Source organism: Triturus cristatus, chromosome 5_1 (assembly GCF_964204655.1).
Source record: "Triturus cristatus chromosome 5_1, aTriCri1.1, whole genome shotgun sequence".
NCBI classification, from domain to species: domain Eukaryota; kingdom Metazoa; phylum Chordata; class Amphibia; order Caudata; family Salamandridae; genus Triturus; species Triturus cristatus.
This window is the reverse complement of record NC_140587.1, coordinates 786696817-786711709: the sequence shown is the minus strand read 5'-3', so window position 1 is coordinate 786711709 and position 14893 is coordinate 786696817. Positions and strand designations below refer to the sequence as shown.

Genomic DNA, 14893 nt, shown 5'->3' with positions numbered 1-14893 from the left:
GAGCAGTGGTCGTGTATTCCCGTGGCAATCCTGATTCTGAATGCAAGTATGTATGTATGAAGGCTGTACTCGGCAATCGAAATATTGACAGGGCGGAAGTAGCAGAGTTCTATAAGATCACACGACTTTCGCTAGAAGCGAGGTTAGCGAGCACAGCAGAGCGCAAGATTTACTCTAATTCCGTCACCTTTACGCCCCAGGACACAGTTGTTTGGCGCAAGGGGGCCGGAGCCCAGAGTACATTACTAAAACTAAGCGTCAGGATGGGTAGGCGGCGTTTCCTCTCCACTCGTTGGCTGGGCTCGTCCAGGAACGCCTCCTGCAGGGAGGGACCCAGCGTGGCTTCCTGGTTTGCGCTCCGTGGTGTCTGTGCGCACCGGCAGCCTCCAGTACTGAGCCATGGTGCGTGGGAAGATCCGCAGCCTCTCGGTGAGGGACGTCCGCTTCCCCACTTCCCGGGAGCAGCACGGCTCGGACGCAATGGTAAGCGCCCTCCCCTCAGCGGTCACCCGTGCCTGGCACAAGAGCGGAGCCGGCGGCGCTGAGCCTCCCTGACTGGTCACGAGTGTGCCAGGCAGCTGACCACAGCAATAATACACTCGCTGCCAGCCAGCAAGCGCGCCATACAGGCACTCAGTCCTCACGAACAAAGTGTGTGCCGGGCCCCGGGGGAAGCAGAGTCGCAGACTAGTCTTCCCCCGGGGTCATTCGCGCGAGGGTAGGACCAGGTAGGGTCAAGGGGTGGAGTTAGGGGGTGGGTATATGAGCGCAGGGGAGGAAGGCGACTTCCTCTTCCTGCGCTCGGCACCATCGGGAGGGTTTAGAAAAGGCCACCCACCCGCCCTGCAGTTGAGGGTTGGGTTTACAGGGTTGGCTACAGCGTGCCAGTTTAGGACAGGCTGCGGGGTGGCGGTACTTTGGAGGGGTGGGGGGAGTCATTAGCGGGCACACCCATCCCTCGGGGGGGGGGGAAGAGTGAACGAGGTGGGGGTATTGGAGGCGTGAGTGAAATGGCCGAGGAGAGCCGGGAGGATGCAAGGAGGTTTGTGGAATGGTGAGGAACGGAAGGGGCATGGAGTGGTACAAAAGGGGAGTGTGGAGTGGGTGAAAGGAGTGAAGGATGGTAGAGTGTTGGGGGAAAGTTTATTCATATAATGTTTTGGTATTGTTAATGTTGTGCAGCCTGGTCCTAATAAATGGCCTTTTACGCTAAAGACACGGTGTGGTCTGTTTATTGCGCGAAGCCCCCTTTCTCCTTCACCCCGGACACACCAGGCTTTTTACACAGGAACATAGATTGCCAAGGCAATTGCAACGGAAGGGGGGTATAACGGTATAACAAGCCGTTTTAGCCTGTGACTTGTTTGTGGACATCGAAAGTGGCAAATAGAATGTTTAAAACGCGAAGAGTTTCTAAGTAGGAATATATAACTTGACTGCGATACAGGTCCTCCTTTCGTGAAAAAAAAAATGCCGAAACCTTGCCTGTAAGGATAAAAAAAAAATCACGTCACGCAAACGCTGCAGTTTGTGTAAGGTCGCTCTGTCGCCGTGGTTGTGTTTTCGATTTCTGAACTGTCTCGTTCCCGTGATGTTAAGGAAAAACTACGAGCGTGGAGGAAGGTTGTAATGAGATGTTCATTTGAATCCAATCACTAGTGCTAGAATTGGGCCTGGGCGAAGTTTAAATTAACGCCAGCTAAATGCCTGACATTTTGCATTAAGCAATTTTGTGTGATTTTCATCCACTGGAGACTTTCTTGCAGAAAAAGTCTTCTCCGGGGCCTTCTTTTGTTGGTACCTTTCTCCTGTCAGTATCTCACATAAGATTTAAACCTGAGGCGCGCCCTCACGTGAGAGTCGTGAAAGATGCCAGTAAACCACATTTTGTTCTAGAACCAAGATTTCATGTAATTCCAAAACATTTTCTAGAAATGTTCAAAATAAACTTGCTCAGTTTTGCCCACCCCAGCAGAAATTCTGAATTGTCACATTTCTTTTCAGCGTCCCACTTGCCCAGGGATGCACAGCTGGGCCCTCATGTCATCAAGCAAGGCTTAATAGGAATAGGAGAGGCACAATGTTGTCTGTATAGACAGACTGACCATGGGCTGGAAGGATCCAAATGTTTCTTGCTGCCATCAAATACTCTACAAAGCAAACACAATCCACTATCCCACCCAACAGTATCTAGGGCTTCATCGTCGACGTCTCTGTAGGATTCACAGAGTAGATTCACAGCGTAAGATCTCTGTTGAGAGCTAAATGGCAGCAGTCCTGGCACGCCACCTACACGTGCATTTACCAATAGCTTTTGTATCTGAGCATTGCAGACTAAGGTTTGATTACTTACCAGTGGTGGTGTTATTATTACAATTCAGTCTTCCTCTTCCCAGTCATTGCATTGAGGAGAGGCCACTTTTTAATGCTGGCACCTAATGCCAACCTTCACAAAAGCTTTCTGGCTCTTCATATGTAAAAGTCACAAACCACAGAAACAACGACGGACCTCAGATCCCGCACCTCACTCCACATTGTCAAAAATGGTGATCCTGTGCACTACGATTCCTGTACCCGCCGTTGATAGGTACCACTGCTCCACGAAAAGAAACCAGTATTTTGAATAGAATGATGCACCAGGAAGATATTATACTCTCAAATGATATTAAAGGCGGTGTATCTTAAATGTATTCCTTTTTATTCTTCTTTATCACGGACATATATATATAAACAAGTTGTCCATTCAAAATAATGGCTCTTCATATGTACTGAATATCCCACTCCCTAATCCAGGCCGTATCTGAAGTAGGTTCCTCTGCCACTGGTCCTCCTATGATGGTCGCCAAAGCAATAAGCGGACAGCGGATTAGGCCATTATCACTTGGATGAAGAAGATACATTTGGCGTACTGGGTAATTTATTTATTTATTTATTTATTTATAGAGCGCAACATTCATCCCTTGAGATATCACAGCGCTAAGGACTGTGGTGATGTGTAGGGTCTGCGAGATTAGTGGATCAGAAGTCAGTCTTTGGGAAATAGGTGTGCTTTAAGTTTGCTCCTGCAAATGTGATATTCTTTAGTCAGCCTGAGATCGACGGGAAAAAGAACTATTGATGGACAGAATACAGAATAATGTCATACATTCACCCCAGTACAGAGATCTGGGCCTAAATCCATCTTTTTTTTGCTCACCATGCCATTCCAGTTTGGACCCAGCCATATGCAAATCAGTCTTGACCCTGTGCCTCATGGGAACAGTCCAGCCCGAACTGCCAGGCCAGGTCCTCCCTGGACTGGAAACAAGCATCCTAGGACCAGTTTCGGGGTTTCACCCCTCTTCAGCCAGTATAGCTTGATTCCAGTGGCATGGAGAGCACGGGATTCACATCTGAGCATACCCGTCCCACTCGGGGTTACAAATGTAAAAAGAACTATTGATGGACAGAATGCAGAACAATGTCATACATTCACCCCAGTACAGAGATCTGGGTCTAAATCCATCGTTTTTTTTGTTCACCATGCCATTCCAGTTTGGACCCAGCCATATGCAAATCAGTCTTGACCCTGTGCCTCATGGGAACAGCTCAGCCCGAACTGCCAGGCCAGGTCCTCCCTGGATTGGAAACAAGCATCCTAGGACCGGTTTTGGGGTTTCACCCCTCTTCAGCCAGTATAGCTTGATTCCAGTGGCATGGAGAGCACGGGACTCACGTCTGAGCATACCCGTACCACTCGGGGTGACAAATGCAAAAAGAACTATTGATGGTCAATTGTGTGTCTTTTGCTTGAGATCGACTGGAAGCTCGTTCCATTGCTGTGCTGCGAGATACGAAAAGGTGCGGCCTCCCGTTCTGGACTTTTTTATCCTTTTCGTTTCGGCGAGTGCATGGTGTTGTGATCTTGGTGATCTGGAGGGAGTGTAGAAGCGTATTTTATTCTGGAGGATCTTAGGGCCTGTGTCATGGAGTGTTTTATGGGCATGTCCAAGGAGCTTGAAGCATGCTCTTTGATGCATGGGCAGCCAGTGAAGTTGTTTAAGGCAGTCCTTCGCTGAGCTGTATTTGTCTTTGTTGCACACTAGTTTGGCTGCAGCATTTTGCACTACCTGTAGTCGTTTGAAGAGGTAGTCTGGCATGCCTACAAAAAGAGCATTGCCATAGTCCAGTCTACTGACCAGCAGGGCCTGTGTGACTGTCTTCCTGCTTTCCAAGGGGCTCCATGGAAATAGCCTTTCTAGAAGTTTCAGGGTGGCGAAGCTTTTTCCACATAATGTTTGTACATGGACCTGCATGGATAGTTTGTTGTCGATTGTTACGCCCAAGCTTTTGGCACATTGCTTGGGTGCTGAGGCGTCTCCAAGTGAGGAAGGCCACCAGGATGAGTCCCAGATATGTTTGGCTTCTCCGAGGAGCAGTATCTCAGATTTATGTGCATTAAACTTTAGGCTGTGGTCCGACATCCAGTTAGCCATTTCAGTGAGGCAGCTGTTAAGTTTCATTTTGGTGTCGTCAGGCCCCTCTCCAATAGTGATTGTTAGTTGCGTGTCATCCGCGTAGGAGCACACACCAAAACCCCACTTTGTCCCAATTTGTGCCAGGGTTGAGACATAGGCATTGAACAACGTGGGGCTGAGGGATGCCGCCTGCGGGACACTGCAGTTTAGTTTTTTTGGTTTGGATGAGAAATCACCTAGCTGTACAGTTTGAGTTTTATTGCTCAGGAACGAGCTGAGCCATTGGAGGCCCTTTCCGTGTATTCCTTTCTCATGTAGGTTTTCTAGTAGGAGGTGGTGGGAGACCGTGTCGAATGCCGCTGACAGGTCCAACAAGATCAGGGCCAAAGCCTTGCTCTGGTCCAGTAATGTTCCTATGTTGTCCGTGACGGCCAGAAGAGTAGCTTCTGTGCTGTTGGTGGCCCTGAATCCTGTTTGTGAGGGGTCCAGTAGGTCGTTGTCTTCTAGGTAGTTGGACAACTGTCTGTTGACCAACTTCTCCAGTACTTTGGAGAGGTACGGGAGTTGAGAAATAGGTCTGTAATTGACCGGGTTAGTCACATCTGCGCCTGCCTTTTTTAATAGTGGGGTTACGATGACTTGTTTCCATGTCTCTGGAAAGTTTGCTGTTTCTAGGGAATTATTGAATAGCTGCGTAATAAATGGGGTGAGGGTGGGTATGATCTGCCTGAAGATAAAATGTGGGCAGGGGTCAAGGGTTGATCCTGATTTGACTTCTTTTATAGTCCTGACAACTTCTGCTTCAGTGATCCAGGCAAAACTGTCCAGTTTTGCGTGGTTGTTGGAATGGGGGTCTGTTTTTCCCCAATTAGTAGGAGGCACTGGGGTGTTTATGTTAAATGTTGAGTAGATTTGATCTATTTTGTCTGTGAAAAAGTTACTAATCATTTCACTGCTCTCTGCTGAAGGGTGCAGTGTTTGGGACATGCAGGTTGGTTTGCATAGTTCTCTTATAATTTTGTACAACTCTTTTGCTGAGTTGCCATTTTCGTTTATTTTTTGAGCAAAGTATGTCTTTTTTGCTTTTTTTATGGCATGATTATAAATCTTGAGATCGGTTTTGTAGGATAATTTATCGGTGTCTGATCTGGACATTCTCCAGTTATGTTCCTGAATTTTGCACTTCTTTCTACGACACTACACTATACTATACTCCACTCTACAACACTCTACTGCACTCTATACTAATGCATTCTATGACCCTCTAATCCATTCTACTCCACTCTACACCATTCCACTGTAGGCCCCTCTATGCCGCTCCACTGTACGCTATTCTATGCCATTCCACTCTGACACTCTACTCCACTGTATATTACTCCATATCACTCCACACCACTCCTTTCTATGCCACTCCACTCTGCTCCACGGCACTTTACTATACTCTGTCACTCCACTCTACAACACTTCACTTTACTCCACTTCACTCTACTCCACTTCACTCTACGACATTCTGTTCCACTCTGTCACTCTACTTCACGCCACTACACTCTACGTCACACTCCTGCACTGTACACCCCTCCATGACACTCTGTGCTACTCCACGGCACTCTACTCCACGCTTTGACACTCTGTGCTACTCCACTCTATGCACCTCCACTCTATGCCACGCTACTGTACTCCTCGACACGCCGCTCGTCGGACACTCTTCTCTTCGGACACTCTTCTCTTCGGACACTCTTCTCCGGACACTCTTCTCTTCGGACACTCTTCTCTTCGGACACTCTTCTCTTCGGACACTCTTCTCTTCGGACACTCTGCTCTTCGGACACTCTGCTCTTCGACACTCTTCTCTTCGGACACTCTGCTCTTCGACACTCTGCTCTACATCACTAATCTTTAGCCATTCTGAACAGCAGCCATGCTGCTGTACAACATGGCTGAAACACATTTGCAAAGCGAATAGCTCTTGCGTAGGTAAAACCTATGGGCGTTGCCAAGGCTTGTGGTCTTTGGGGAGGCCTCAGACACTAATAGACATGATTGCCCTTTTAAGGATGTCTAAAAACCCTCCTTTGAAAGTGGTGGATATAGAGAATGTCTCTCCAGTATAGAGTATGGATAGGAATGGTGTTCACGTCTTTAAAAAAAAAAACCCTTACCTACTTTGAGATATAGTCACTACTTGCTCTCATCCCTCCACCGAAATTGAGCTGCTATGTTGTTGTACACTGTAAAAAAAAACATTTAGGTAAATCTTAATGCCCAGAAATGGAAGTTAAAATAGTAAAGAATTTACCACTCAGTTTCGCATAAAACAAACGTTATTTTTTTTAAACATAAATTGAGCCCATCGGTTTGCCATACAAAATATACAAATTACTAGTGTCCGAGAATACATGGTAAGTTTGAGATAAATATGTTCATTATGCTGAACTAAGTTATGCATAAACTTTTACAAGCCAACATGCTAACTTTCATCACCCTTTTTGCTTTCCTCACTCGCAGCTGTGGTTTAAATACCAGCCCCAAATTTCACTGAACGAGCTAGTAGAGTGAGTAAGCCTGACAATCACCAGTAGTTTCCCATCAGAAAAGTTTGAAAAATGGGCCATGTAGGGCAGTTAGCATCATCGTTTCACTTATATTTGCTCACAAGCCCCATGTTCTAAAGGATCACTCATGCCAAGCAATACTGACCGACCCCCCACGGTCTTTAGGGATTCTCTACTGTGGAATATTTTGTGGAATGTTGGCAAAATGGATGATTTTCAGCACAGTTTCCCTAATTTTTTTTTCGAAATGGCTTGGGTGATACAGGGAAACTCAATGTCACATCCCTATTGTATGTTTGTAGCATCTTTTTTCACTGCTTCTGGTCATTTCTTTTCATTTTTCCATCCTGCCCTATGCAGGGAGATTGTATGCATACATTAGAGCTGATAATTTCCTGGAAGGTGCAGGGTAAAAAATACAAAATTCACAATCCTATGCCTTAGACAGTAAATCTACAGATTTTAAGTTTGTGCTTTTCTGATGTTGCAGGTTCTAATAATAGACCAGTTTCACCAATGATAAGAACCTAGGGTCTCACGCAACAATTTTGATAATCACTCCAATGTTAGATATACATAGGTGTGTCTTTGGAAATCTAATCATTTTTTCTCCAAAGAACAAATTTCCAGTTTTCAAAAGCACAAACATATTATCAAATACAAGCTATTGTTCTAGAAAAATACACTCAAGTCCCGATAACAAAAGGTAATAATTTTAATTAAAAAACAATATTTTGTTGAGAAATACAATTTTTTAGGATTTTTAGTAAATTCATGTCTAGTACCCAAAATCATTTGCTATGTTCAACAAGTATTCATGCTTACTACAGCTAGGCATGGATGCTTTTTGTCTTACACGCTCATATATCACCATGTCATGCTACGGATAGCCACAATATGCCACAAGTACACTATTACTTCAGGCCCAGCGCAATATCAGACATAGGCATCAACATGCCATTGATAGGCACGGTATGCCATGAATTGCAACCATTAAGACCTGCGGTACCCCTGTGGTAGATACCAGTGTGTCATGGATGCTATTGATATGCCTAGAATTGCAGCCATTGTGCCATGGCATGATGTGTCCTAGAATGGGCACAGTCAAGTTATAGATTAATACAATGTGCCATGTATTACCACAATTATATTGGGGGAATCCTCACAGGAGATGGCGTTATCGTATAATTCATGTCTATAATATGGCATGACATAACCCCAGTAGAACAAGAGATGGACACTAAGATGCCAGGGATACCCACAAAATGACAAGAATGCTGATCATTATGCCAGTGTCATTATTATCCGACGGGTAGGTACTGGCATGCCATGGGTGCCACGGTATGCAAAGAATGCCACTGTAATGCCAGGGCCAATACTGTACCAGGTGTGAGCACCGTTATGCAAGGATGCTCAACATATGCCATGTATTACAACTGTTATGCTAGGCCCAGCATCGTTGAAAGGGTGGGCACCATTTTGCTATGGTAATTTGTGATATATTTGGGCATCGCTACCATGATGGTGCTCATCAAAAGGATAATGCTTGCCTTGATACAATGGCAAGATGTTTTGCCATGGTTAGCACTATGCCAGATCCAGGCACCATCATGACATGGATTCTGTTAATATGCGAAGAATTTCCACCATTATTCTAAGGCATCACAACACCAAAGGTGGGCACCAGCATGCTATGGATGCCCACAGTATTCCAAAACATGTTGGCATTATATCAGGGTGAACTTTATCCTAGTGATTAGCACCATCATGATGGCCAGGCACAGGTATATCACAAACTACCATCATTATTCCAGGGCCAACATTTCTAGGGGTGGGCAGTAGGCACATTCAATCTCATGCACGTGCTTGCACTCATGCACTCACACAAACACCAGCATTCTAGACAGCTAAGGGAGTTAATGTTCACCTCCGACATCTGTCAGTGATCCAAAGTTCACAATTTAAATTCCTGAAAAGGCCAGCTCATCTTTTCATCCTTTAGGGTCAGCAAACTGAGTTCCATTAAATTGAGAACATTGTAATTTCTGTTATATGTAGCACTTAAAACGATCTAAAGGGTATTTGTATGAAGTGCTGTTTTAGCATCAAGTTATTATTCAATTAATGTATTTGTCTTCTTATCTGCATCTTACTCTAGCTGCTCACACTCCTCAGCTGCTTGCATCCTGCCAGGTTCACCCTATCCCGTTGCCCCAGTACCAAACCTCTAACCCTGCTCCCACAGCATGGCAGGCATGCGTCACGTGTAGAGCCCCATTACAAATTGGCCAGTAATTGGAAGTGGTGATACCAGCACGTGAGATCCAGATTCTGGCTGCTGCCCCCCTTTTCCGCCATTATGAGTTATGTGGAAGAAATTGGGGAAACGTGGGATCTGGATTTACCAGGTCCAAATGTTTGTTTACCCTGATTCTAGGCCCAATGCTGCACATATTTCCTCTTACTTTCCAGATGCCCAACACCGGGTAAAACTTGAAATCTGTCAAGATAATATTCCCAAGTGGATAGGTGGGATGGAACTGGGGCTATAGTGTGATTGTGAGCAAAGGGCCTGAATAAAGACCATAGGTTGTCAATTTATTTATTTATTGCACCTGTAGAGCACAACGTTCATCCCAGGTGATAACACGGCACTAAGAAACCTAAAACCTGTTTTAAAGGTGTAGAGTTACCAGAGGCATCAGCAACTGGGTCCTAAAGGGCCATCCGCAAGGCGTCAGCAATTAAGTCCTAAAAACTGCCTTGTTTCAGCTTCTTCCTAAACCCCATATGGCCATCAGTAGGCGAAGGTCTAAAGCAAGTTCGATCCAGTGAGCAGCTGCCAGATATGAGGAGGAGCGACCCCCAGCTCTGACCTTTTTGCGTCTAGTTTTAGCCAGAGCGCGATTGCAAGACCTCCAGTCGCTCGAGGGAACATAAAATTCAACTTTGTCCTGCAGGATTCTGGGGCCAAGTTTATGTAAATCTCTATGCGCATAGCACAATAGTTTAACCTTGGCCCTTTGGCACATAGGCAGACAGTGAATCTCCTTCAAACAAACGGATATTGTGCTTTACTTATTTTTGTTGCAAACCAGCTTAGCTGCTGCATTCTGGGTTATTTGCAATTGAGGGAATAAGTAGTCAGCCATACCAACATAGAGCGCATTCCCATAGTCCAATTTGCTTGTCAATAAAGCCTGGGTAATGGTTTTTCTCCAGTTCAAAGGGATCCATATGAAAAGTCTCCTTAGTAATTTTAGCATGGCAAAACATTCACCACACAGTACTCGGAATTGATCTTTCATGGTTAGTGCATTATCCACCATGATTCTCAATTTGTTACTACCCATAAGGGCTCAGAGCGGTGACTAATGACTAGGGGACACATTGTAAGTGTATCAAAGTGTCTGCCATTGGTTTCTGAACAGTGGCGTTTAGTGCTGCCTGGAAAGCTGCAGGCCTCGATTTCTGGTCCCAATACTGAACCAGAATACAGTAGTGCCCTTAACAAAAAAAAACTAAGCATGATAGAATGGCTGACCCTGAACTTGTAGCCCATAGGGTGTTCAGAGGCAGATTTGTCAACACGTTGTGCCTGTGTAAAGTAAACGGAAGTGATGCAAACTAGCTCAGTGTTAATTTTGTATTTTCTCTCCAGTACAAAACATTTTTTGTGCTTGAAAGTTGTATAAAAGTATTGCAAAGCAGCACTATGTGCTAGTTTGCGTCAAGAGGGTGTCGTATGGGATGGTATACGGGCATTCTCAAGCCATGGTGTTTGATGTTAATCCTTATTTACTAACACTTTTAGACAGGGCTTTGCACCAAAAAATAACACCTCCTTGAGGCAGGCGTTAACTTTATGAAATCTTTTTATTTCTCCAAAGTTTTCAAACTTTGTATGTGTGCTGCATAGAACAGCCCACATATAATGTTTGGAAAGTTTTAAAGTATGTCTGAGCATAGTTCTTTTTACTTGAAGGGTTGCTTCCAGTGCAAAACCCATGCTAAACATCACACACATACTTTTTCACTATGGGACATGTGTGCATGACACCAGGCAGCCTAAAAGAGTACTAGCGCTGATGAAGAGTGCAGCTGCGCCATTGCTAAGTGGATCTGGCGCTGTCCTGCTCACTCCTCTTAGTGCAACCCAGTGCAGCATCTTTGGTTACTGCGTTGCGTTGTACCAGATTTAAGAAAATCTCCCCACAGTTTCTTTTTAGGTCGAGCACTGCTCTAGTAAAACGACCTCTTGGTATCGCTCTGGACTTTTCACACGCTCGTGCGTGTGAAAAGGCCTACGGCTTGCGGTTACGAGCAGCAGCGCGCTGTGTGCCATCTGTTTTGTGTCAGATTTCACACGTGCGCGCAGCTGCTTTCACTTCACGGTCGCTTTAACTTTTCTACAATTCGCATTTGGCTCTAAGCTGCAGTGAATCCGATGCTTCCAATCCATATCTAGTGTCAGTTGTAGCTCTTGCTTCCTAGTACTACATGCAGATCTAAGGGGATATACATATTATGTTATGAGACTCGTATACTCTCTTTTTTTGTTTTTCCCACCAACGCTTCTGGGAATTGTTGTGAGTATTTAAAAGCTTTTATTGACGAGATGGGCTTTTTGTATTCAAATTGACGTGAAAAAGGGACTCCCCTACTGTGAGCAACACCGTTTCATCGAAACGCGCGGGTGGTTTAATGTTCTGTCGGAATAAAACTGCCACAACTAAGTTCATCGAGTACAGCGATTTTCTTTTTGATTTGGAAGAAATATTGGGGAATTACGGTCCTCTTCCCACTTCTGCACTAGCTGTTAGGCGCGCCCCTAATTTCAAAATCAAATTGCGATTCCTTAAATGCAATGTATAAACCACAGAAAAAGTGCAATTTGGCCATAAGGAATCGCAAATTACCACCAACTTGAAGTTGGTGGTAATTTGCGATTTCTTTGAAAAATGCACTTTTTTGCATTTTTCAAAGTGCCATGTGACGCACATACATGCCCTTAGGGCATGTATGTGGCCCACATGTGCACACATACGTATTTCAGGGGCGCAACGGGGTGTCCTTTTGATACCCTGGCACCCTTGAAATTGCATTCTCATTTTGTGATTCTCAAATTGCGAATCGCAAATTGAGAATGTCTTCCCATTCATTCCTATGGGCTTCCTAGCCCATAGGAATGAATGGGAAGGTATTCCTTAATTGCGATTAGCAATTTGCTATTCGCAATTAAGGAATGCCAAGGAATCGCAAAACATTTGCACATTTTTTGTTACAGCCCGTTTTGCGGTTCTCAAATAGCGATTCCCTAAAAATCGCTATTTGAGAATCGCAGTTACGGTTTTTGATACATATGTCCCATAAATATTGAAACAAAAAGCTCTTAAAAAGGACTCGGTCTACTTAATGGCCATGTAAGACTTGTGTTGTAATCGGCATCATGTAAAACGCAGCAGTGTAAAAGTTACAAACCCCATGGGGCCAGTGTCAGTTTCCCCGTGTGTTGCCATTTCTTGCTTTCCCCGTGCGCTGCCACTTCTCATTTTCACATTGTGAGGCCAGGACTGGCTTTCCCTGTGTGGTACCTACTTGTAGAGGCTTTCCCTGTGCCCTGTCATCGATAGCTTTTGCCATGTGGTTCCGGCCCTGTGTGTGATGATGTTTATTGCCGTCCCGTGAGGTGCCAGTTCCTGCCTTGACATGTGGTGCCAGTGGTATCTATATCTCCGCATTGGTGCACATGGCTGCTGTCCCCCTGTGCTGCCAGTGTTTGTGTCCCCGTGTGGTGCCAGTGGTTCTCTCCTTGTGTGGTTCCAGTTCTCGCCTTCTTGTGTTATGCCAGTGGTTCTGTCCCCATGTAGTGCCAGTGGTTTCTGTCCCTCCGTGGTGCCAGTGGTTGCTGTCCCCCCGTGGTGCCAGAGATAACTTTCTCGTGTGATGCCAGTGGTAGCTGCCCGCGTGCACTCTACTCAATGCAACATAAATACACTCCACATAAATGCACTATATGCCACATACCACCAATCAACATAAATTCACTAAGCATAATTTCACTCAACTTCACAGTTCCAGGCCACACAAATCAACTCCACACATTCCCAATACACACCACATAATTACACACCAAACAACATATTTCAACTCCACTACTCCACAATCCACAACATACCTCCAATCCACACCATATAGTGGCACCACTTGAGCACCATCACCGACCACCACCATTTTACATCAGCGCACCACCTAAGCATCACCTAAGCATCACGTCAGTCTGCCTTTGGAATCTGGCATCTGTTGATTCTCCCCTAGTGTCCCTCCGCTGCTCGTGTTCTAATTAAATTACTGTTTTACAACCTCCACTCCCCCATTATTTATGTCCCGCTCCCCCATAACAAACAAGCATGACAACAGGCAGGAAGAAGTTGCCAGCAGTGCAAGTACAAAAAAACTAAAAGACATTTTTTATGTTAAAATCTTTTTTTAATCAGGTTGTTCAGTTGTATATAATGTCGTCTTGGTTTGTATAAAGGTATCAAAAATGCTTAACACTTTTTTTTAATAACTTTTCAACATGATGCACAGCAGCCACAATGCTCTGCAACATAGCCAAAAGTTCTGGCTAAACACATAAGGTCCCAAAGGCGAGACCTATTGGCTTTGCCAATGCTTCTTATTTCTTCCACTGCGAGGGTCTGGAGAGGTGGCGCTGCTACTTCATATCCTCAGAGTGACAGGGTAGAAAGAGTTTGAGTGGCGCTTGAATGCCTTTTATGGGCAAGCTGCCCTTGCTCGCTTTTTCCTCTTTGTCTCTCCTCTTTCATATTGCTTCGCACTGATCAACAATCTGTCTCGTGTCTCTCCTCTCTTCTTCATTCTGCCACCTATTTCTTCCCTCCCCAGTCTCTTTTCCACTCGCCTGTCGTTTTCTCTCGCCTCCTGTCTCTGGTTGTCTTTCTTCCCTTCTACCTCTCTCTCTTCAACCTGTCTCTCTCTTTATCACCCCTGTTCCTGACCTGTTGCTCTGTAATTCCTCACTCTAGATCCCACTCACACCCACTTAGCTGTCTCTATATGACTTGTATCTCTCACGCACTGGTCAGTCTGTGCCCTTCTCGCCTCTGCTGTCTCTTTCACTTTTCTCCCATCTCTCAACCATTTTTTACCGATCTCTTTCTAACCACTGTCTCCTCCCTCTCTGTCGTCGGTCTCCACTTTTCTTTCCAGTTTCTCCCTGTCCCTCTGTTGTCTCTTACACACCTCACTCGTAATAACCTTTCTCCCGCTCTCTCTCAGTGTCTATGTATTGTCCTGTCCCAGTTCTCTTTTCCCAATCTTCGATATGTTGCAACAATACATGAAATTTGTTGAAACGTTGTTGTTTTCTGCTCACTGCCTTGCACATCCCCCTGACGCCGGCTGCAGCCAGGCGCCAGCAGTCGCTGTCCCTTTTTCGGCCAGATTGTACCGTCCCTCTTTAATGTTGGTTTCCTTGATGGCAGTGCTTAATTTGTAAAAAAAATTAAGTGCCAGGGCTCTTTTCAGGAGGACACTGCAGCCTCCACCATGCATCCCCCTGCTGGTGCTGTCAAAAACCGCACCACCACAGCTACTAAACACCACACTCTTACAAGTGTGACAATTCAGACTATTCCACACCCCTAAAGCTTGTGTGGCACGTACTAGTCATTTTTATGTTTACTCCGTTAATAAATAACTGTTATTGTGCTCATCTCTAAATTTGACACATTCTCACCAGTGGCAAGCTGTCATAAGTGCTGGTAATGACAATTAAGTGCGAGGGCCGAGCACCGGAAATCGCTGGCTCAAATTAAGCACTGCTTGATGGCTTCTTAATGTCACCATTTTGGTAGTATC

At 45.2% G+C, this 14893-nt stretch overlaps 1 protein-coding gene across 4 annotated transcripts in view; it reads left to right on the top strand.

Annotated features, from left to right (window-relative positions):
* The first annotated feature begins 312 nt into the window (after window positions 1-312).
* LOC146831481 (mitochondrial enolase superfamily member 1-like) overlaps window positions 313-14893 on the top strand; it is a 358171-nt gene continuing 343590 nt past the window's right edge. For 3 of the 4 annotated variants that reach the window (XM_085605810.1, XM_085605812.1, XM_085605811.1), the window contains exon 1: window positions 313-483. In XM_085605810.1, coding sequence (XP_085461936.1) covers window positions 400-483 — 84 coding nt within the window. In that variant the 5' untranslated portion in view covers window positions 313-399. The remainder of the gene's footprint in view (window positions 484-14893) is intronic. The other variant, XM_085605809.1, reaches the window with a different exon arrangement.